Source organism: Terrapene carolina, unplaced genomic scaffold, assembly GCF_002925995.2.
Source record: "Terrapene carolina triunguis isolate 2854851 unplaced genomic scaffold, T_m_triunguis-2.0 Scaffold192, whole genome shotgun sequence".
In the NCBI taxonomy this organism is placed as follows: Eukaryota; Metazoa; Chordata; order Testudines; family Emydidae; genus Terrapene; species Terrapene triunguis.
The window spans coordinates 2,835,428-2,857,695 of record NW_020664543.1 but is presented as its reverse complement, the minus strand read 5'-3'; the positions used below and the strand labels follow the sequence as shown (position 1 = coordinate 2,857,695).

The 22,268-nt window shown below is 65.7% G+C and overlaps 1 protein-coding gene across 1 annotated transcript in view; it reads right to left on the bottom strand.

Moving 5' to 3' along the window:
• Positions 1-4,342: 4,342 nt before the first annotated feature.
• BAHCC1 (BAH domain and coiled-coil containing 1) overlaps positions 4,343-22,268 on the bottom strand; it is an 84,360-nt gene continuing 66,434 nt past the window's right edge. The window contains exons 4-21 of the mRNA XM_029912164.1: positions 21,649-21,799; positions 20,808-21,054; positions 19,983-20,119; positions 19,459-19,587; positions 15,181-15,295; positions 14,604-14,868; positions 13,356-13,502; positions 12,593-12,918; positions 12,285-12,392; positions 11,480-11,612; positions 10,857-10,971; positions 10,323-10,398; positions 9,780-9,888; positions 9,132-9,260; positions 8,735-8,908; positions 7,223-8,352; positions 6,327-6,563; positions 4,343-5,855 (exon numbers count right to left, since the gene is read on the bottom strand). Coding sequence (XP_029768024.1) covers positions 5,649-5,855; positions 6,327-6,563; positions 7,223-8,352; positions 8,735-8,908; positions 9,132-9,260; positions 9,780-9,888; positions 10,323-10,398; positions 10,857-10,971; positions 11,480-11,612; positions 12,285-12,392; positions 12,593-12,918; positions 13,356-13,502; positions 14,604-14,868; positions 15,181-15,295; positions 19,459-19,587; positions 19,983-20,119; positions 20,808-21,054; positions 21,649-21,799 — 3,935 coding nt within the window. The 3' untranslated portion in view covers positions 4,343-5,648. The remainder of the gene's footprint in view (positions 5,856-6,326; positions 6,564-7,222; positions 8,353-8,734; positions 8,909-9,131; positions 9,261-9,779; positions 9,889-10,322; positions 10,399-10,856; positions 10,972-11,479; positions 11,613-12,284; positions 12,393-12,592; positions 12,919-13,355; positions 13,503-14,603; positions 14,869-15,180; positions 15,296-19,458; positions 19,588-19,982; positions 20,120-20,807; positions 21,055-21,648; positions 21,800-22,268) is intronic.

Here is a 22,268-nt window from a genome sequence, read left to right as displayed (position 1 = left end):
GGTCCTGTTGTCTGTGCCTGCAAGACAGGTCTTGGACTGTGTTCCTATCATCTAATAAACCTGCTTTACTGGCTGGCTGAGAGTCATGGTGAATCGCAGGAAGCCGGGGGTGCAGGGTCTTGTGTCCCCCCACACTCCGTGACAGCTCATCATGGGCTGGTGGGTCGGCTCATGCCCGGCGGGTGAGAGGTGCCAGCTGCATGGGGGCAGGAGGCTGCCCATGTGGCGCTTGGGAGGGGGAGGAGTCTGGGAAAGCTCCTCCTGCAGCGTCTCTCCCCTCCCCACTCACCTGTCTCTGCTTCACCCTCGACCGGGCAAAGTGCCCATTTATGCTGGCAAGGCTGGGCGGGCACCCGGCCTGGTGATGCTGTGCCCTGCGGTGCCCATTAGCTCCCCTGGGAGAATCTGTCCATCAGCCAAGATGCCTCCCAGGGGATCCTCAGACCACCAGCCCTGGCATCCCTGTGTGCCCCCCTCCCGTGGCTGTGGGGCACCAGCCAGGGGTGCCTGCTGCTCTCTGGCCCAGCCCCCACCCATGCAGCTCTGTAGGAGGCGAGGCTGGTGCTTGGTGGATGAATAATTAACGTGCCCTCGTCCCCAACTGGTTTGTGGTATTAAAAACTAATTGCGATCGGCCCTGCTTGTCATCTCTACCTGCGCCAGCGTCACGTGTATTGATCAAAGTCACCCGGTGCCACCATTTATCTTGCTGTGGCGGGTCCCATAGCGCCTCATTTGTCTTGGTCACAAGCCAGGCGCGCCGGTTTTAACCCTGTGTGTTCTGGGCGCTGCCCCCCGACACAGCACGGGCCCTGCTCCGGGGGCCTTCCAGTGGGGCGGGCACAGTGGAGACAGGAGTGGGGCAGAAAGGTGGGGGTGGGGGGTTTTCACCTGGCCATGGCCTCGGCGGGTGGGGAAAGGAATTTGCTCCTGTGGTACCTGGGACGGGGAAGTAGGGCTGGAGACCTCAAGCCCTGCCCCCAGGGGGCTGTCGGCCCTGGCTGGGATGGGGGTGCATGGGAGAGGGGACGCGGTCCCTGGAGCTTGCCGGCCCCTCTGCCTGCTCCAGGCTGGTGAGTCAGGGGGGTGCCCGCCTGTGATGGGAGCGGCTGGCCCCATGGGGCCTGTCCCATTGTAACAACCCAACAGTCAGCGCTCCCTGGCGCCCACCCCCAGCCTGGGATGGGGTAGAGCCGGGCGTGTGGCTGCCTGCTCCGCGCCAGGTTTGCTGGGGTCCGGGCCAGCTCCTGTTTAATTTCGTCTCTCTTCGGCTGGGCAGAATTAAGCCGAGCCCGCTGTCAGGGCGAAGGGGCTGGCGTGGCCTGGGCAGCAGTGCTGGGCTGAAAGCCGACTCCCCGGCCTGGGCGGTGACCTCCCCTTGGGCAGGATCCCTTTCCGCACAGCGCGGAGAGACACGAAGCACCAACGTGGAGCAGCTGGGCCGGTGGGTGTGGGGGAAGGGGAGGGGGAAGGCATTTGGGGCGCTCTGGCTGCCTGCGAGAGGAGACAGAACATTGGACCCCAGCAACATGCCCCCACTTCTGGGGGGGAGCCTGGTCTCCGGTACCTCTCTGCTGAGCCGGGCAGCGCCCGCGGCCAGTGCTGAGAACACCGCGGGGGGGCCCGTGACGGCCGCGGGATCCAACTGGCGCTGAAAGGCCAGCGTTCCCATGGCTAAGAGCCCCCAAGCCAGTCACCGCAGGGCTGCTGGCCTCAGCCCCCCAGCCTAGGGCCTCTGGCCCCGTGGGATGCCTAGCTCCTGGTGCTGTCTCTGCCCTCCCCTTTTTGGCTGGAATCTGCCCAGCTCCCAGACGGGGGCTTTCACGCCCCTGCCCGTCGATGCTTGTGGGGAGCCGCAGTTGCCCCCATCCTGGTGTCTCGCTACTGGGGTTAGCTCTGCCCTGCCTGGGTCCCAGTGATGCGCTCCGGCCACAGCAGCCCCAAAGCCCCATGCAGTGGGGCTGGCTCTCCATAGGCACGGTCCCTGCAGAGGCCTGGCAAAGGGCTTGCATGGGGAAGCAGCCGGGCAGCATCCCTGGCATGGGAGGGGGCTGGGTGAGGACAGCCCAGAGAGGAGCTGGGTGGCGCTTGCTGCCCTGGGGAATGGTCGTGCTGGGGCCTGGGGGACAGCCAGGGCTGGCTGTGGGGTTGAGTGTGGGGCTGGCAGATAGGGCTCCTAGGGCTGTAACTCGTCTGCCACTGAAGTGTGACCATGGGAAGTCAGGTCCCAGCTACATGCCTCAGTTTCCCTGTCTGGAGAATGGGGGTTGGAACTGAGAGCACCCCAACATTTCACCAGTGCCCCCCTGTGCCTGTCATCAGTGCACCCATTAATCTCACTGCGCCAGCCAGTGTCTCCATTTATCCCACCCCCGTGTCTGTTTATCGAGCCGGGGGGAGCAGATGTGTTTGCCCTGGCTGCTGCAGGAGGACTAGGGCCAGCAAGACCCTGCTCGCCCTGGGCCTCCGGACCACCCTGTGCCAGCAGCCGCTCCAGCTCCCTTCCTGAGCGTGGCGCTGGAGCCGGGCCCGGCGGGCACGGGGCGGGCGGTAATTCCATTGGCTGCTAATTACACCTCTCTGTCTCTGCGCTTGGGAAGAGGGCAATAAAATTGTGAATTAAGATATAAAACCAAGTCATTAGCCAGCAGCTGCGGGGGGCCGCGGTGGGATTTACAGCCTCTGTGCTGCGAGTGGCTCGGCTGGGAGGGGGCCTGGCCCGCAGTCAGGCCATGGGGTGACCCTGACCCCACACTGCTGGAGAAGGGGTGGGCTGCACCAGGCCAGCCAGGGTGAGCACTCAGCCTTCCTGGCTCTGCCAAGGATCTCAAAGCACGTCCCAGCGTGAGTCCCAGACTCTCCCCTGGGGAGGCCACTGAGACCCCTCAGGCAGAAGGGGAAACTGAGGCACAGAGCCACCCACCCCTCCACAAGGGACTTGTCTGTAGCCGCAGAGGGCGTTAGTGGCAGAACTGGGGACTAGAACCTGTGTTCTGTCGGCCTGTTCTGAGCAGTGCTAAGGCAAAGCGGGTCACATGGAGCCAGGGCCTGGCACCCAGGTTTCCCCAGTGCCACACTTGGCCCTTGGGTGTCATTGTAACTGATGTGTCGCCCGGCCCATGTTACTGATGCCCCTTGGCATGGCCCCCCCAGTGCACGCCCCCCCCCCCCAATCCTCCCCGAGCCTCATCCCAACACCCCTCAAAGGCAGGGCACCCCCAATCCTCCCCACTCCTGATCTGTTCCCCTGGCACCCCCAGTACATAGGTTAGAGCCCTGCCCCGGTGCCCAGTGCCTGTCTGCCCGTGGGGCTGGTTCCACGAGGGATTGAACACCCGCTGCCCAGCAAGGTTTCATATATTTATTCATAAGCCAAGTTATCGATAGAAAAGTTCCATACTAAAAGGCCTTTACATCGTCTGCTGTTCAGAAAACCGGGGTCTTTGCCCCCTTTTTTTGTTGTAGTTTTTTTAGTGTTTACATTGAAAAAAAACCCCTCCCCTCGGCGCAGAACGGCCCTTTACACATTTACAGCATAGCCACAGGGAGGGGGGCACGGCCGCTGGGGGGGGGTCCGGGGGGGCGTCTCACGCACTCATCAGGAATCTGGGTTACTCTGAGACCACCGGGGGGAGGGGAGGCTCCTTTCTCTTCTATCTGGAGCTTAAGGGGGGGCTGGGACGGGCCAGCGTCCCCCTGCCCCATTGAGGGCGTGGGTCCTGACTGGAGTGGGCAGAAACCACAGACAGCAAAGTATTGGGAGTGTGGGGGCTGCGGGGGCACCTCCGAACACATTACATCAGCCCCCGCTGTGGCCCTGGGGCCGCATGGGGTCTTGGGGACGTCTGGTCCTTGGTTGGAGGTGCCCGCTCAGTGGGGCCATGCTACCCCGAGCTGGCATGGGCCACACAGAGTCCAGCATTGTGTCCAGCGGGTGCCACCTCCCTGTAGGGCAGGGCTGCCATGGGGGGAGTGGGAAGCTGTGGCAGACATGCTGGCAGCCGCTGGGTGGGAGAGCGGGGGTGTCTGCACATGGGCCGGCAAAGGCAGGGGCCTGCTCCCGCATGTCCCTGCCGGGCTCCCAGCGCAGCCCCTGGGGGGAGGGGGTGAGCCGGGGGGGGGGTGCTTTGGTTTGTCTGCAGGAAGCCACCACTGCCCCTCTGGATCACTCGCCATGCCAGGGCAATGGGCTCTAAGCAGGGCGCGATATCCGTTCCCGGCTGGCTCAGCCCCACCACCCCGGGCACCTTCTCACTGGGTTCTTCTGCTTTCAGAAAAGCCCCAATTCCCCCGGGGGGGGCAGCCCGGCCGTGAGCCCCACTGCCAGAGCTGCAGGCCTGAGGGCACTCCAAGAGCAGAGACATCTCGGCTCCAGCTGGGCCCCAGCCCAGGGCATCGGGGCAGCCACGTCCCATGGGCAGTGCTGGCTCCAGCCGGGCCCCTGCGTCTTCTCCTGAGAGGGTCTGGGTTAGTTTGGTTTAATGGATTAATGGGATTCAGAAAAGAGGGTTGGGGCTGCCTGGCCCCAGCTGGGAGGGGGTGCGGTGCTGTCGGGCACCCCTGCACTTTGTCCTTTCAGCGCCTGTGCACCCCTCCGCGTACCCACCCCCTGCGTGCCCACTCCTCCACGTGTCCACGTCCACATGCGAATGCCCCCCCTCTTCCCCCATCTGCACACATCCACCCATGTCCTTTACCCGGGGTCCTGGCATGGCTGGGAGCCACAGGGAGACGCCCAGCCCGGCCCTGTCTCCTGCTTGTGCGGGGCGTGGGTGCATGCAGGAGCGGCAGGTCTGTGCGTGGCGGGCGTGTTTGGTTCCCGAGGGAAGTTGGCTCTGGCTGTGTGCTCCCTGCCCTAGTTTATAATAATATATATACTCTCTCTCTGTTCCCGCCCCAGGGCACGTGCCCCCCGACAGAGAGCCGGGGTCACTAGCATCAGAATAATAATAATAATAATACACCGAAGGACCGAGGGAGCGCGCCCCGGGGGGTCTATATTACACAGCCGGCCAGGCGGGTGCGGTCCCGTCAGCGGGGTGAGCACGCCAGGGGCCCTCCCTGCTCCCTCCCTATGTACAGAAAACCCCAGCTGTCCTCAGCCTCAGCCAGGCTGAGGGCAAACAGTGCATTGCAACACCCGCCCCCCCCGTTTGTCTGTCGGTTTCTCTGTTTCCATAAAACTTCCCGGAAGAAATACAATATTTACATGAGAAATAAATAGAATAATACACCTGATTTCTGCTTTACCTGCTGGCAAACAGTCCGAGGTACTAGGGACAGTATGGCTTGAATTCAAATCTCTCCGCGCCTGCCAACGGGAAGGAGAGCTCTGTGTGCGAGTCTCCGGCAAGCCAGGCTGGCTCTGCCCCGCGGCCGGGATCCGGGCCGCTGCTCCATGGGAGCCGCCGGGGTTGTGCGGCTGGGCGGGGTTTGCATAATTACCGGGCCTGGCTCCAACGGGCAGAGGTGGTGCTGCTGGGGGAGCTCCCCCGATGTCAGCGCAGCCCTTCGTTGGCCAGCCCACCCAGAAAGGGGGGCAAAAGGCCCCAGGGTGCTCGGCCATTCCTGGCCCCGGTTCCCGGCTCCTTTCCCCTGCGTGTTTGCCGGTGGGTGGCCGGGGGGTGGTTGGCTCGCCCCTGGCGGGGTCAGCACAGGATGGGGACGCCGTCGGCAGTCACCAGCCGGCCCGTCGTGGGGTCGTAGGTCCCCGCTAGGTAATAGAGGTCCTGGCGGTCCTGGTACTTCTTGCTCCTGGTCAGTTGCTCGTAGTGCTCCCGCCCCACCACCTGGCACTTGTGCGAGATGGTCTGCACGTCGTTCTCGTCCTCGTGGCACGACTGGTACAGCGCGTTCTGTGGGCAGAGGGCAAGGTGAGGGTCCCCTGCAGGCCCCAGGGGCTTCAGCCACTGGACCCTGCCCGGCATGCTGGCAGCTCCGTGGCCATCCTGTTCTGAGCGCAGCCCTTGGGTTCTCCCGGGGGGCTTGGGAAAGGGGCCATCTCGTGCCTGGCTGCCCAGTGCCCCGTCCTGTGCCTGTCCGCCCAGCAACCCCCATTTTGTGTCCGTCTGCCCAGTGCCCCATCCCACGCCCGGCAGCCCAATGCACCGTCCCGTGCCCAGCTGCCCAGTACCCCCATCTTGTGCCCCTCCACCCAGTGCCCCCATCCTGTGCCCATCTGCCTAGCAACCCCCATCTCACGCCTGTCACCCCCATCCCAGGTCTGTCCACTCAGCGCCCCATCCCATGCTCATCCGCCCAGCCACCCCTGTCCCGCACCCGTCTGCCCCCATCCACGGTCCGTGCCCAGTCGCCCACCCCCTCACCTTGCCGTCGCTCTGCCGCTTGCCCAGCTTGGTCTCCTCGGGGTGGTAGAACCACTTCACCTTCACCACCATGTTGCTGCCCCACGACTCCCACATGCTCTCGATGCGCCCGATGTAGGGCAGGTTGGGCCGGCCGGCCGAGAGGAACACGGCGCAGTCGCCAATGCGCAGCGTCTCCTTGCCCCGCACGATGGCTTTGTAGAACAGCTTCCGGGCCTTGCCCTTCATGCCCCTTCTCTGCGGGGGGTGGAGACGCAGTCAGGCCCCAGCTCGCGACCCTCCCGCCCCACACTGGCATCCCGGGCACTGGGATGAGGTGCCAATAACAGCAGCACGGCTGCCCTGGTGGGATTGGGGGGCTGGTAGCGATGCAGCGGCTCCAGGCCCCCTCAGTGAGTCCATGGGCTCCCAGAAGGACAGGGGGTGGGGAGGTTCTGCCTGGATCGGAGCTAATGGGGGGACCAAGAACTGCAAACCATGGAGGGAATGGGCTGGGGGAGACGCCTCGGTGTGCCAAGCCGGTGCCCCCTCGGGCAGTGACTGCGCCTCCATGGCAGGGGTCTGCTGGTGGAGGTGCCAGCCTGTTCCAGCAGCTCCCCGACCCAAGACATCCCTGTTAGGGGCGCGCCCTGCCCCTCATCCCATCTGCTGGCAGTGCCCAACAGCCTCCCCTCCGCACCAAGCTAACAAGCCAGGGACAATCACATGGGAGGCCTCAACCGGCCCTGCCCTTGAGACTCCCCCGGGGGCGGAGCCAGATGCTTCCAGGGGTGGGGCCAGATGTACTGGGAGGGGGAGGCAGATATAGCCAGGGGCGTGGCCAGATGTACCCGGGGGCAGGGCCACATGTACCTGGGGGCGTGGCCAGATGTACCCAGGGGCGGGGCTGGACGTACCTGCGTGGGGTTCCCCGACCACTTCCAGAGCTGCCGCGCTGGCAGGAAAGCGGAGATCTTTGGCCGATTTTCCACCGACGGCAGCCGCTGCCTCCGGGAGAACTCTTTGGCTTTGGAGAAGCTCAGGGCCTCCTTGCGCTTCAGCTTGGCCTTGGCGCTGGCGGCGGCGGCCTTGGCGATGTAGCACCTCTGCGGGGCGCTGTTCTTGGAGCGCAGGGCCTGGGACTGTGCCAGCAGGGTGGGCACGGGGTGGGTGAGGCAGGTCTGCAGCAGCAGGGTGGAGTCCTCGTCGTCGGAGCTGTAGGAGGAGTCCTCGTTGTCCGAGGAGCACAGGCTGGAGGTGGAGATGGAGCCGGAGGAGGAGGAGGTGGAGGAGCCGGAGGAGGAGGAGGAGACCGAGAGGCGCGTCATGAAGCGCGAGGGCACGTTGGCGCCTAGCCCACCAGTCTCCTCGTCCTCGTCGGAGTAGGAGCTGTGGCAGTCGCTGTCACAGTTCAAGGCGTAGTCGGCCTGGCCCGAGTACTTGCGCAGCGCCAGCCCCATGGGCAGCTGGTGTATGGGGGCCCGCCCCTTTTTGTCCTTGCCCACCAGAGCTGGGTGGGCGTAGCCATGGCTGGGCAGGGGCCTCTCCAGCTTGGGCCCAAAGCCCTTGTCGCTCATCAGCAGGGCCTTGCAGTTCTTGTTCTTGGGGGACGTCACGCCCTCGTGGTCCAGCTTGACCAGGTACTCGCTGCCCGACTTCCTCCTGCCCCCCTTGCCCACCTCCGCCTCCAGCCTCTCCACCTTCTTGGCCCGCAGGAGCTTCTGGGTGCCGGGCAGCACCAGGCCGGCGCCGGCGCCGAAGGAGGCGTAGGAGCTGGCGATCCTGCTGAAGGAGTCGGCACCGAAGCCGTTGCCGAAGATGGGGGCGGCCACGCTGTGCACGGGGAAGAGCGCCTCTTTGGCCCGCAGTTTCTTGCTGCTGCCGTTGAGCTGGAAGAGGTTCTGCAGCACGGCTGGGTTCTTGCTGGCCGCCTTCCGCTTGGTCTGGGCCACCGCCGACCAGCTCAGCAGGGGGCTGCCACGCCGGCCCAGGAAGTGATCAGCCGGCGGCAGCGCCTTGGCACCCAGGGCCAGCACATCGGCTTTACCTGTCAGGGAGGGAAACAGCCGGGTCAGGCCAATGGCTGTGGGTGAGAACAGCTCCGGGCTCTGCCAGGCTCCTGATCCACAGCCAGAGCGTCCCAACCGTGCCCCGCACACACGGGTCCCCAGGCCTGGCTGTGCCAATTCAGCTCTCAAGTCGGGGACAAATGCGCTGGCTGGAGAGGAGCATGAGGCCAGCCCTGGGCTCCACCACCCCAGCTCTGCTGGTGCCCCTCCCTCCCGACCCACAGCTCCCTGCTAGGCCAGTCGCAGCCCCCTATGGAGTTTTCCCAGGGAAGGGCCTAGCTCTGCTGGCTGGCTGTAGCGGAGCAGGTGAGGGACCCTTGCCTATTGGGAGGCTCATTCCCAGCCCCTGGCTCTACCTACCGGCTTTCTCTTTGCTAGTGGCCTTCTTGCTGGCGTTCTTGGCTGGCTCGGCACTGTCACGCCCATCCACACACAGGCTGGGGACCGCCTCGCTGGGCGGGGGGGCGTCGCTGGAGGACCGCTTCGTCCGCCGGCATGTGCTGGATACCAGCAGGGCAGGGGAGGGCTCCGTGCCTGTAACCACAGCGAGCGTCAGGGCTCGAGAGGAGACTCGTGCCCGTAGCCAGATGGGCCGGCCCAGGCCCCAGGGGCAGGGAGACCTGGCTGAGTCCCTGCCCAGCCCCCTGGCAGTGCGAGGCCAGTACTCTGGCCCCTGGCCCTGCACACACAACCTGTGCCTCTCTGCGGGGCTCCCCACGGCCCCCCGCCCCCCCCGGGGCCCAGCCGGGCGGCTCACACTGGATCTGGTAGTCCGGGGGCAGCAGGCGGATGTTGGATACCGAGATGTGGCCTGTGTCCCCGTCGTCAAACTCCACCACCACTGAGTCCAGGTCCTCCTCCTCCTCCTCCTCGTCGCTGGAGGGCCCTGGGGGGACGTGCTGTCAGTGCGCGCAGAGGGGAGAGGGAGCCCCAGCGCTGGGCGAGTGAGGGGGCCACCCCACTGCCAGCGCAGTGCGTCCCTGAGGACAAGGCCCTGAGCAGGTGAGGCTGCGCCAGAGCCAGCACGCCGGGGCAGGGACACGCTGATGGCAGGGGCATCTCTGGGCCACAGTCACATGCGCATGCGGCAGAATGAGAGTCCTCCTCCAGCCAGGCCCATCCCCAGCTCCTCCCGCCCTGCACTCACTCTGTGCGCCCCTCCGTACAGCCCCAGTCTGCCCAGGCCTCTCAGCAGGGCCGTGTCCCGGGCAGATCTGAGCTCCCAGCTGTGTGCCAGGGAGGTGCCAGCCCTGCTACCCTCTCCTCTCGCTGCCCCTGCCTGGGGACCCCTGCCTGGCACCTGAGCACCAGCCTCAGTTCTGCAGCCCAACGGTGCTCGCGCTGCCCCGTGGCCCGAATCACCCGAACGGCTCCTACCCCGGCCTGCACCCTGCAGGCTCCTCACCTCGCACCACGTTCCCCGGGTAGAGGCAGCGGGATTTCTGGCTCCAGTACGCGCACACCCTGGCGCCTGGCGGGAGGTGGTGGCTGGACTGGGGTCTGATGTCTAGCACCTGGAAGGAGACAAGAGCATGGGTCACCAGAGGCTCCTCGGCAGGGCTGGGGCCTCTGCCTGGGGACAACCTCCCCCCCCGCCAAAGGATGGGGGGTGTCTGTCGCACCCACGTGGGGGAGCTCTGCCTGGGAAGTGCACACAGGGCGGGGAACCAGTGGGGTTCTGGTGTGCTCCAGCCGCTGCCCGGGGTGCTGTGAAGCTGGCCTGGCCTGGCTCCCGTCCCCAAGCTGGCCCCAGCACATTGTGCGCGCTTGCCCTTGTTTGCCTTGGCTGGGCGCTTGCCAACCCCTCCCTTCCTGCCCGCGCTTTGAAGGCTGCCCTGCCCGCCCTGCACAGATGGCCGGGACCTTCCGATTGTCTGAGGCAGGTTGTTTCCCTCCCCGGGGCTCCGGGCCAAGCTCTGTGTTTACCCAGGGTGAGCAGAGCACTCACGGCTTCCTGCAGGAGCTGCTCCAGGGAGTAGATCCGCTGGCGGTTCCCTCTCTCCCCCTCGATCACAACGCTGTAGCTGCAGGGGGGAGTCAGCGAACAAAGGGGTCAGGCCAGCGCAGCAGGAGGAAGAGGCTCGCCTCTGCTTTCGGAGTTCGCCCAGAAGGGGGAAGGTGGGACGTCCGGCCCGAGAGGCCCAGAGCCCAGTGCATGGCTCTGCAGGGCCAGCCTGGTAACCCCAGGGCCCGCAGCCCAGCGCTGCCGTGAGGGGGGAGGGCAAGGGTGCAGGGGGATGGGTAGAGACAGGACACATTTCGCATCCCAAGAGCGTTCCCAGAGAACCATCACTTTCACTGGCCTCTCCGGGGGAGAACGGCTGGGAAAATCCAAAGGGGCCTAGAGGGTGACCCACCCTGGCGGGCGAGGGGCATCACGGTAGCCCCTCCCGTGCAGGGGTTGTCTGTCCATCTGTCCGTCTCCTTCTTTGTGGGTCCCCCCGGCCCCCCCGTCTCTCCCCCACACCAGCGTGGCCCTTACATGTCCGGAGGCTGCAGGGTCTTGACGCTGCCGGCGTACAGCAGACTGTCCTCCTTGGGGATGAGCACGCGCAGGCCGTCCCGCAGGTCCTCCTTGCGGATAGTACAGGAGTGCGCTGGGGGAGAAGACGGGGCATGAGTCCCCCAGGGGCCAGCGCCTGCCCCCCTGCCCATACTGTGCCCGCAAGGCAAGCCGCACCACAGGGCACTCGCATGCCTCACAGCCCCTCCCGTGGCTTCGGGATCCGGAGCCTGCTCACTGGCTTCTGGGGGCTGCATAGGGGATGCTGGCTCTTGTTACAGAGCGCTGAAAGGAGCCGTGGGGTGCGCTGTGCCCCCCGGGATCCCGCCCCGCCACTCTGTGGCCCCACCTCGCTCCAGGGATCCCAGAGCGCTGCAAGACGTGACTGGATTGAGCCCCACAGCCCCACTCTGGAGAGCCCCCTGGGGAAGCTGAGGCACAGAACGGGGCAGTCACACACAAAGCCAGGCGTGGACCCAGGAGTCCTGACTCGGGTGCCTTAGCACCAACTCCTCTGCCCTAGACCCCCCTGAGCTGTGTCCATTCGTCCCATCCCCCAGAGGCCTGGCAGCCCTGGGCTCTGCCCGGGGGGCAGAGCTCACCGTGGGCTGTGCCCTGCTCAGCCCCCAGCCGAGGGCTCTCCTCCTCTTCTGAGAAGCTGCTGTTGTCATCAAACTCGAAGTCGTCCTCCACGGTGAAGCTCTCCAGCAGCTTGCTGACCGCCCGCCCCTTGCACTGTGGGGACAGAGTGCGGGGGGCAGTGAGCAGCCACCCCCCTGTGGTCCGGGGGCCGCCAGGGAGCCCCTCACCCAGCCCTCAGCCGCTGGCCAGGCCTTGAACCTGGGTCTCTCCCGACAGCACCAGCGGGGAGGTCGGCTCTGCCTGCAGCCCGGCCAGCCTGGGGGAGCGAACCTCTCGGGGGCCCGGGGGAAGCCTGGGAGCGTCTGGAGGGAGGAATGGCCCCAAGGGGCTTCCCCCTGCCCCGCCACGGATAGATTCCTGCTACTCCTCCCAACCCCCAGTCCCCCCGAAGGGCCACAGACAGCCCTGGCCAGGATTCCAGCCCCCCGTGCGCGGCCTTGGTCTCTCCAGACGGCTCTCCGCCCACAGGTCTCTGAGCAGCCCCTTATCTGTGGACCGGTGGCTGGTGATTAGTCAGGGGGCCGCAGGCCGATGTGCTCGGGAGCTGGCAGCTGGCCTCAGCGTCTCTTCCCAACCGTGGCAGGTTGGGCAGGATGTGGTCCAGGGCTGGGCTCCAATGGCACAGACTAGGGGCCATGCGTGGAGGGGGCACAGATGGCAGAGGTGGGGGAGGGGTTGCCGAAGTGGGGGCGGGGGCAGGGCTGGCAGAGGTGGGGGAGGGGTTGCTGCAGCAGGGGCGGGGGCAGGGCTGCAAGGCTACCTTACCTGTTTGGTGGCCACCTTGCTCTTCACCTTGCCCAGCTTCTTGCCTTTGCTGAGGATGGTTTTGGCATTCCTGGGCGAGAGGGCCAGGGCCAGCGCCCCGTTCTTCCGCTGTCGGGGGGGGGGGGGGGGGAGACGACAGGGGTTAGCACACTGACAGTGCATGGCTGTGGCCCAGAGACCCCCAAGCACACCCACAGCCCTCTGCCCTGCACCATGCAACACGCCCCCAACCTGTGCGCCCCCTGCCTCTCCACACTCAGCACCCCCGGCCCCCCCACCTACAGGAGCCCCTGCCCCCCAGCACTCACCCGCAGGGCCGACTGCAGCACCTTGCTCTTGCGCGTGGCTTTCTTCAGGCGCTCGCTGGAAATCTTGGCCCCATCCTCCCTGGGTGTGAACTGCCTGGCGTCGGTGCCGGGGAAGGGGCTGTTGCTGGCTGCCAGGCTGCCCGCGCCGGATTGCACCAGCTGCCGCAGGCTCTCCTTGGGATTCCCCTTCAGCTTCTTCTTGGCGGTCCCCTCGCAGGCCCCCGTCTTCCGCTTGGCGGGCACTTTCTCCAGCTTCCCTGCGCCAGGCTTCCCCGGGCGCCGCTTGATCTTGACTTCGCCCTCTGGGCTGGAGATTCGACAAGGCCCTGCAGGGAGAGAGGGGAGGGACGGGCTGCTTAGGCCAGGGGTCCTGGCGACTGCCAGCCTGTGCCCGTCCTGAGCCCGCCAAGGAGCAGGGGCCCCGTGCTGGCATGTGGGCCAGCGTCCTGGGGCACCGGCAGGGGGTGCTCTCCCTGCACTGACTCTGAACCATGGCCAGCTGGCCACAAGTTTCCATCAGGGCACCCGCTGAGCAAAGCATCTGGCTTCGCTCGCTGCCTCTCGAGGTGGGCCGACGGGGCCGGCGCTGGGTAGAGCTGGACTGTGCCAGCGTGAGCCCCTCCAGCGTGCTGCCCCAGCTCCGGGCAAAGGGAGCTCTGCCTCCATGGCCTGCCCCCTGCTCAGGGGGGTCTGTGCCAGGGGCCCCCTGCCCTGTGCTGGCACCTGCCAATCCCCGGTACCCCCGGCCTGCCTTTCCCGTTACCTAGCAACCCCTGCCTTTCCTTTTTCTTCTTCGCCTTCTGATTGGCCTCCATCTTCACCACCGAGGATGGGGAGGGCCCGACCACGGCCGGGGGCAGGGTCTCGTCAGGCGACAGGGCGGCACCGTCCTCGCTCTCGTAGTCTGCGTCTGCAGGGGGAGGCCAGGCCGGGAGGGGTGAGGAAGAGATGGGGGAGGTGGGGCTGCAATGGCGGGTGTGAGGCTGAGCGCCGGCCGGAGAGCACATGGGTGCAGGGGGGCCCGTACTTACCCAGCCCCCTCTCCCCACACTGCCCTGCCCGGCCCTGGGATCAGGGAGGGACCCGCTGGGCAGCAGCAGGGGACTCAGCATGTCCCCATGTCATAGCCCGAGAGTGGCTGGGGGGGGTCTCTGGAAGCCATCCTGGGGCTCGCCTGGGGATACCCCCAGAAGGGTAGGGTGCAGGGCTGGGATCCCCTTTCTCTGGCCCCAGCCCGGTGGCCAGTCGGCAGGCAGGACCCCTCCCGCCAGGAGCAGAGCCATGCTGGGCAGGGCTGGGCACCCGGGAGAGGTTTGCTGAAGCCAGACACCACCAGGGCCGGCACAAAGAGCCTTGGATTTCCTCGTCTTATCTGCCCTTCCCACTTCTCTGCCCTTCACCCGGGGCACGGGGAGGGCGCTCCCTGGGGATGGCACCTCCTGCTCCTTCGCAGCAAGCGCTTCCTGCTCCGGCTTCCTCCTTCCTGCATCCTGCCCAGCGGGCCCCTCTCTTTGTTCTGCCGGACCAAAGGGCTTTTGGGGAGAGGAAGCTGAGGCTTTTTCCCAGTCTTGTGTGTCAGGGCCTGGCTGCCCGATAACCCTGCCCGGCAGCTGCGGGGTCGCCCCCGGGGCCTCGGGAACCAGCCCTGGGCCAGGCAGACAGAGCTATTTTTAAATTCCTCGTCCCACAGAGCTTTCTCCATCTGTCGGCCTCCCTTCCTCTCCCCCAGTAGCTGCAGATAGCACTCATCCCTGTGCACGGCCCCCAGCCCCAGGGAGCCCCCTGCCCCTCAATCAGAGCCGGCACCTCTCGCTGCCAAGGCAGCCCTGCCCTGCCAGCTGCCCTGTGCCCAGGGACAGATGCCCCTTCCCTCCCCTGTGGAGCGGAGAGTCGTGCCCAGGGCCTCCCTGCAGCAGTATGAAGGGGGGGCAGCCCTAGGGCCGGCTGCCAGTGGGACCTGATTGGGCTGTGGCCCCGAACCCTTGGCCCGTGCCCTCTCCCACTCCCGTACCTGCGCCGGCTGCCCCCGGGCTGGGCGTGGCTTTGAAGTGAGAAGTCTCCCGGCTGGCCGGGTCCGGCTGCGGGTACTTGGTGGAGGCCGCGGCTTTGGTGCTCTTGGCCCTGGAGAGTTTCTTCTGGATCCGGCTGCCGGGGCTGGGTTCTTTCCTGCGGAAGGGGCTGATGCCGGCCGGGAGCCCTTTGCTCTTCACTTTCTGCTTCAGCTGGGAGACCTTGTGAGCCGCCTTGGCAGCGCTTTTCTTGCACCGCACCTTGTCCTGTGTGGGCCGGAGACAGCACAGCCCTGAGCAGCCACCCAGCGCGCTCTGCCCTGCCACCCGGCCCCACAGCAATGGCTTCGCCCATCCCCCATTGCCAGAAGAGGAGCTGGGCTTCCCAGCAGTGCTGCTGAGTTCATTACGACCCGCATCCCCGCTCCTCCCGGCTGGGGCTGTCGGGGAATGGGGCCGCCCATGTGTGGAACAGCCAAGACCCCCCAGAGACCCCTGGGCACCGTGCCCAGCGCCCTCACCCAGTGTCCAGCCTCCCCCAGCCAACCCAGCGGGGCCATTCCCGGCACGGGCACTCACCTGGGCGCCCTTGAGGCTGCTGTAGGCCGCCTCGGCAATCCTGCTCCGCTTCTTCTTGGGCTCGCCGTCGCTCCGCAGCTCCGCGCACAGGAGGGACAGGCTGGTCTTCACGGCCCTATGAGCGGGGGATAGCGGCCTTCAGTGCACCGGGCATGCAGAGCCGCGGAGACGCGGGCCTTGTCCCGGGGTGCCGGGAATCCAGTCCTGCCACCAGCCTGCCCGCCCCGCCATCAGCCCCAGCCTGCCAGGAACCCCGCCCCGCCATCAGCCCCACCCCTCCACCAGCCCCACCCCAGGAACCCCGACCCGCCGTCAGCCCCACCCCACCACCAGCCCCACCCCAGGAGCCCTGTCCTGCTGCCTACCCGGCTGCCCCAGGAATCCCAGCCTGCTGCCAGCCTCCACCCTGATGTCAGCCCCACTGCCAGAGCCTGACCCCCCCCAGCCAAGCACTCTCCCAAGCACTCCCCCATAGCCACTGAGCCCGGGGCCCTGTGAACTGCACCTGGCACCGGGCAGCCTAGGGGGGCTGGGAAGGGATCTTGCCCCCACCCGGCCCCTTTGCCCAGAGCCATGTTCTATGGAGCCAAGGCTCGTGACAAACAGGTGGGCATGAGCCAGGTCCATGCTGGAGCAGAGAACCAGAGCGGCTCCGAACTCCCACCCCAGCCTGGCGCTGGGTTCTTGTCCCAGCGACATGACTGGGGGCAAGTCGCCAGATCGCCCTGTGCCTCAGTTTCCCACTGTATAAAATGGGGGCATTGAGACTTCTCTGCACCCCTAGAGGGGAACTGGGAGGCAAAAATCCATTGTGGTGCTTTGAGATCCTTGGGGGTAGAGGCTGCACAGACAATGCCTCCCTGACACCAGCCTTGCGCCCCCTTCCTTCCCTGGCAGGTGTATTATGGGGGGGATGGGCTGCATTGGGATCTCCCCACCCAACAATGAACACAATGAGGCCACAGCTGGGGCAGGCCAGATCCACCCCCCACACCCGGCATCTGCTCCCTTGTGGGGACGGGGCGGGGGGGGGTCCTCTCCCTGGGACATTCCTGGGCTTTCTGTGCCTTCCTGCCACATTCCTCCAGAGAGCCCGCGAGGCGGCTGCTGCTGGAGCTAATTAATACGGGGGGGGGGGGGGGGGGGGACGGACCCGCTCCACGGACAATCGCCTCTTTCACCAAAAATGAATCGCCATCCCCAGCTGTCAGGGCGCTTTATGGGCACGGGGCTGGCAGGGGAAAGGCAGCTCCCACGTGGGGCTGGCCTGTCCCGTCCGAGAGGATGTCAGTGCTGCCACTGGTGAGTGGGGGAGATGGGGAGACACCCCCCCCCCCCGACTGTGGGAGATGCACAGGTGCTGCCCTCCTGGGGCTGGGGGCATTTATTACTGACTAATTGCTTTAGTCATTAGAGTGCAGAAAAAACCAGGCAGGGCCTGGGAGCGGCAGCTGGGCCCAAGGGGGTGGGGGATGGGAGAGGGGGGTCCCCCACCCCAGCACTCAGATCACAGCACCTCGGGGAGCGGCGCACAGAGACGCTGTGGGTCAGAGTGCCAGAACCAGCCACGGCCCCCATCCCCACTGTGCAATCAGCGGGACACAACACCAGCGCCCGCCCTGCCAGTTCCACCGCCCTGCCTGCGGCTCTGCGGGCACTGCCCGTGCATCTGGGCGCTCGCTGGAGCAGCCACCCCACAGGGAGAATGCCCCCCCCACCCCGGGCTCCCTGAAGGGGGCTCATTTACCCTCCCTGTTCATTCCTTCCCAGCGCTGCTGCCCACCCCGAACCAGGGCATCTCGCTGCCCCAAGGCCTGGCGCCCGGAGCCCCTCCGTGTCAGGAGCGGGGCTGAGCCCCAAGCTCCAGGGAAGCTGACTTTGCTCCCCTGCCCTGGCGCTCCAGGCTGGGGTCCGTGGCTGTCCCCCGGCCCCGCACCTGCAAGGCAGCTCCTGTTCACACCCCTCTGGCAGGGCCTGATGCTTTCACTCGACCTTTCGACCCGGTGCCCTTGGGCGACCCTGGCACCCAGTGTCAGCTCCGGGCGGCAGGGAGGGAATCCCCGGCTAACCAGAGAGCCAGGAGGGGAGGCAGGGAGGTTCCCAGCTCTCCAAGTCACTGGCCGGGGCCCTTGGGCCAGCCAGGGAGGAACGGGGCCCTGCGAGGAGATTCCACGGCTCAAGGCCACAGCTTTGCTCCAGGGGAGTGTCCGGCTTTGGGAGGCGTCTCCGCTCAGCCAGCTCCGTGCACTTGGAGAGCTTGAGGAGGCAGGAATGTTAGTGATAGGATGGCGGCCAAAGGGCCGGAGCTGCAGCTGCTGGAGGAGCCTTTGCCGCATGGCTGTGGCCAAGATGCCGCATGTGGCGCACGGGGAGGGGCAGGGCCTGCGTGTGGGGCTGCAGGCTCACAGCCTGCAGAGGCAGCTTTCCTGGGGTGCGGGGCCAGGGCTTGTGCAAAGACGTGCGTGCGCACAGGGTCACAAGCAGCGTGTGTGTCAGCACGATGGGTGCAGGGGTGTGAGCACAGGGAGCTCGCCGCAAGGCCATGTGTGGGTGCACGAACGTGGGGCGAGGCTGTGTGCAGTGGGCGGGTCAGGCCAAGTGGAGGGCTGTGTGATTGTGCATTTGTGTGTGTACTGGAGCACAGACGTGTCCGTGCGAGGATGAGTGTGTGCATGGGTATGCATTGGCGCACACGTACGTGAGTGTGCCGGTCTGTGTGGCTGCATCTGTGGAGGAAAGTATGTGCATGAGCACACGCGTGCTCGAGTGTGGCTGCATGATTGCATGTGCACACAAACAGCAGGAACACGCCTTAGTCTGGCCACTGCCCAGGTAAATGGCACGGATCCATCTGAGGTTCTTGTTGGGTCCTTTATCAGCAACGCCAGGGACGCAGACGCTCCAGTGACTCTGGCCCATGCACCAGGGGAGGGAAGTGGCCAGATCTGGAGTGGGGAAGGAATTTCCAGGTATGCCAGTCCCCTGGCCTGGGCCCCACCAGGGCATTTTCTGCCCCTCCTTCCCCACCAGAGAGCTGGCAGCTCGGGCAGCCCTGGCAGGAGGGCGGTCGTGCTCAGCCCAGGCGTCTGTGGAGGAGCCCGGAAGCCCTTTTCTCCAGTCACTAGAGGAGACAGACCTGCTACGGGCAGTGGAGGGCAGTGCGGGGTGTCTCGTCACAGGGAGCCGGCCCTGTATTCAGCGGGCTGCTTTGCGGATGGGGGTGGGGGAGGTTTCTCCTCTTTCCCCTGGACTGGGGGGAGGGAGCAAAACCAGTTGTCCCAATAGCCCAGGAGAATTCCCACCAGCCATATGGTCGAGCCACGTTGCAACCCTAAGCCAACACTAACTGCTTTTTTTTTTTTTTTTAACTCTAACCTTCACTCCATTTGCTAATGTTTTGTGACATAAAACCTCGAGATTAATTTTTTCCCTCTGTCTTAATTGAAGGAACCATTTAGTACAGATTTAACTATTATTACCAAATCATCAGGATTGATGCACTGCGCACACACACTCCAATCATGTTTGGACTAGCTCGGAGGATTTATGCAAATGGGCCTGCCGGGAGAGGCAATTTGTAGCAGAGAAGGACAATTATACAGGGCCCGTGAGTGCGAGAATGACTGCGCCGGGCGGCTAATGGATAATAATAAAGCGCCAGCAGCAATGAACAGCACTGCAGCGTGACCAATGACTTTATACAGCACAGATAAAGAGGCTTTTATGCAACGCTGCCTTCCCCTTTGGGGGGGGGGCTCCCCGGAACAGTGCAGGCACGTCGGAACCGCTCCGCTCGGCGATGGGCTGGGGAGGGAGCGCAAGGAGGAAGCCAGCCTTGCAGCCAGCCAGCCCTTTCTCCAGCCCCATTTCCATCCGATTGCACACACGGTGACTGCGTCTCCTGCCCCCGAAATGCTGCCGGTTCTGGGGCAGAGGAGCCGTGAGGCGGGCAGTGCCACGCAGAAGCAGGAAGGAGAGGAAGGACACCAGGACACGCTCCTGTAATCGGCCAGCCAAGTGCAGGGGGCTGCAGGTTTACAGTCCCAGCGCTCGGCGTGCCACTCTGCCCTGTGGGCTTGAGCCTGGGGCTCGCTAAGAGTCACATCTACCACACCGGGGATGGGGAATGAGCCCCCACCCTCCCATGCCACAAGGCAATGCATGCAGCACACCCCCTGGAGCCAGAGCACGGGGCTTCCTGGGGCCAAGCGACCCCCAGAGACAGGGGCCCCAGCTGCTGGCATATCCCCACAATGCACCACACGCAGCGTCACTCACTTGACTTTCCTGCCGTCAGCCCTGCTGAGCGCGTTGTTCTGCCGCAGGGTGCCGAGCATGCTGGAGTGCTTCCGTTTCCTCGGCCGCCCCGGGCCGCGCCGCGCCGGACTCCGCGAGCTCTCGTCGTGCCTGCGGGCACCAGCCACAACAAAACCAGAGTGACGCCAGGAACTCGCCCCCCACCTGCCCTCTGCTCTGGGCTCCTGCGTCTTCTCCGCTGACTGGCTCATTGCGTGAACTAGGCTGAGAACGGCCTCAGACTCATCACACCAGTGACTTTTCACCTGCCTTGTTTTTCTGCTGCTATTACAGGTTCTCCCTGGGGCTCTGACACCTCCTGGGACACTGGGCAGAGACCTCGGGGGGCTCCCTCCTCTTTCCTTTGCGGCAGTTCCCCCCCACCCACCCCCCACTCCATCCCTCCCTCCCCTGCCCCTTTCACAGACTGGGTGCCTGCCCCATGCCCTGTGTGTGTGGGGGGCTCCGAAAGGCCAGTGGGCAGGGGTGCGTCGAGGGTGACGTACTCATGGTCATGCCGTCGCTGCAGTTTCACCAGCTCCCGCTGCTTCTCCTTGTAGCGGCGCTGCAGCTCCGCCAGCCGCAGCCGCATCTCCACCTCCTGCGTGTCCAGCTGCTCAATGGCGGCCTTCAGGGGGCAGACCTGGGGGGGCAAGCCCAGGGTCAGCGTGAGGGAGGAGAGCCAAGGGCCTGCAGGCTGGGCGGCTGAGCACCGTGTCCTCAGCTGCTCCCTTCGTTGGCATCACCAGTCTGGCCCCCCATCTCTGCCTGAACCGGCCTTTGGAGCCCAGCAAAGGGCCAAGGCCAGAGGCAGCTTCGACTGCCTGGGGAGAGGAGCCCGGGCGCATGCCCCTTTCTCCAAGATCCCAGGTGCAATGGGGGATCCATCTGTCGGGAACAGGCCACCCCACCCAGCCACCAGGTCCCCACGGCTCCAGTTCCCATCGTCCCAACAGGCATCCGGGCCCCTCGGGGAGCTGCCCGATGGGTGACCCTGGCGAGACGGGAGCGCCCTGGAGTCCCCATGTGCCAGGGAATGCGCTTAGCTCTGGGGTGTGGCAGGAGCCAGGCAGGGCCCTGGGCAACCCACAGACTAAACATGGGGTGGGCCCTTCGACTGTTGGTGGGCCCAGGGCTCCAAGGACAAAGGGAGACTGCGGGGGAGAGCACGGGGCTCCCAGGAGTGGCGAGAGATGCCGCCATGGGGCCCTGGGACCTTTCCCTGGGGGTTGCCGGTTGGAATCCAGGCCGGCGGGTGGCTCGGGTGGGCCCTGACATGTGCTGCGGAGGCTGGGGGACCGCGCAGGCAGGGCGGCGAGGCTGGCACTCACGGGTTTGGTTTTGGGGGTCCAGGTGTATTTCCGTCGCAGGCCCCGTGCGCGGGGGGCCAGGGGGGCCGCCAGGGGGCTGAGGCAGGGTGGGGTGCTCTCCTCGCCGGCCGCCTCCACCAGGGCAGCGATGGTCGCCAGGCTCCGAAGGTTAACAGCCACCAAGTCTTCATCCTCCGCTGTGGGGAGCAGAGAGGTCAGGGGAGGCAGAGCTGCCCCCAGCCCCGCAGCGGGGTCAGCCCCCCCCCATCTCAGAGGCACTCAGCTCATTAGCTAACGACCCCCCAGCCCTGTCTCACGGCACCAAGCGGGGAAGGAGCACAGACGGGGGGGCCAGCCCCCGAGGGCCTTTTGCAGCCCTGAATGCCAGCACCCCCTGGCAGGCCCAGCCAGTTGGTATAGATGGGCCCTGGGCCCGGGCACCAGAACCTCTGCCGTGGGCATCGGCTTCCTCCCCGCCCACAGCTGCCCCCTGCCTAGCTCCCTGCCCCAGGCCAGGCCCGGCACTCTGCGCCTGTTTATTTCTGGCATACCGAGCAGCAACCCAGCCGGAGGGGAACTTACAGGGACACCAAATACCTTGGCCTGAGGGTCCTGGCAGCAAACTGGGGGGGGGGGGGAGGGGGCTTTCCCAGGCCAAAGGTCTTGTGATGGCAGGCAGGGGTCAGGGCTGGCTATGGGAGGGAGAGGGCAGGGAGAGGGGGAGGCAGAATGGGGGGAGAGCTTGGACGTGGGGGGCAGCCAGCCCAGGCCTCATCCAGGACGGGCTCCAGGGGGCAGGATCCCATGGGTGTGGCTGGGGAGGCTCAGGGGCCCATGGGTGTGGCAGAGGGCCCGTGCACACGTGTGCAGGCGTTTGCTGGCCTGGCACGCTGGGCGTGCGATGGCGTGGGCTTGTCGGGGGAGGGCGCGTGTGCATGGCGTGGCAGTGGCGGCGGGCAGGAATGCCTGCGTGTGGTTTCCGTTTCGTTGCGGGTTCTGGGAACAGTAACCGTCTGAGCAGAGATGGAAGGAACAGACTTTGCTTGGGGGAAGGACTGCGGGGGCAGAACCGTCAGGGCGCAGCAGGGGGTTGTTTATAGCCCTGCAGTGAGGGCGGGTGAGGAGGGCCCGTGGCGTCTGAACGGGACGACGGGGCCAGGCTGGCTGGGGGCCATGTCAAGGTGTGGAGCCCCCAGTGACCTCAGCCGCTAGTGGCGGCCAAAGCCCTGGGGTGGGGATCTGGTGACCCAGGCCTGGCCCACCTGTGCTCTCCAGGAATCCTGTATGGACCAGGGCCGGGCCGGGCCAGGCACAGCTGGGGGGGGGAGGGGGCAGGGGAAGTGGGGGTGATGCCGGGTGGTTTGGCTCCGCTTGGTGCAGGAATAAATGAGTTGGGGGATTTTCTGCCTCTAGAATTTAAGGAAATAAACAACTCGATCCCAGAGACAAAGTCCCGGCAAGCTCCCGGCACCCTGAGCGCTG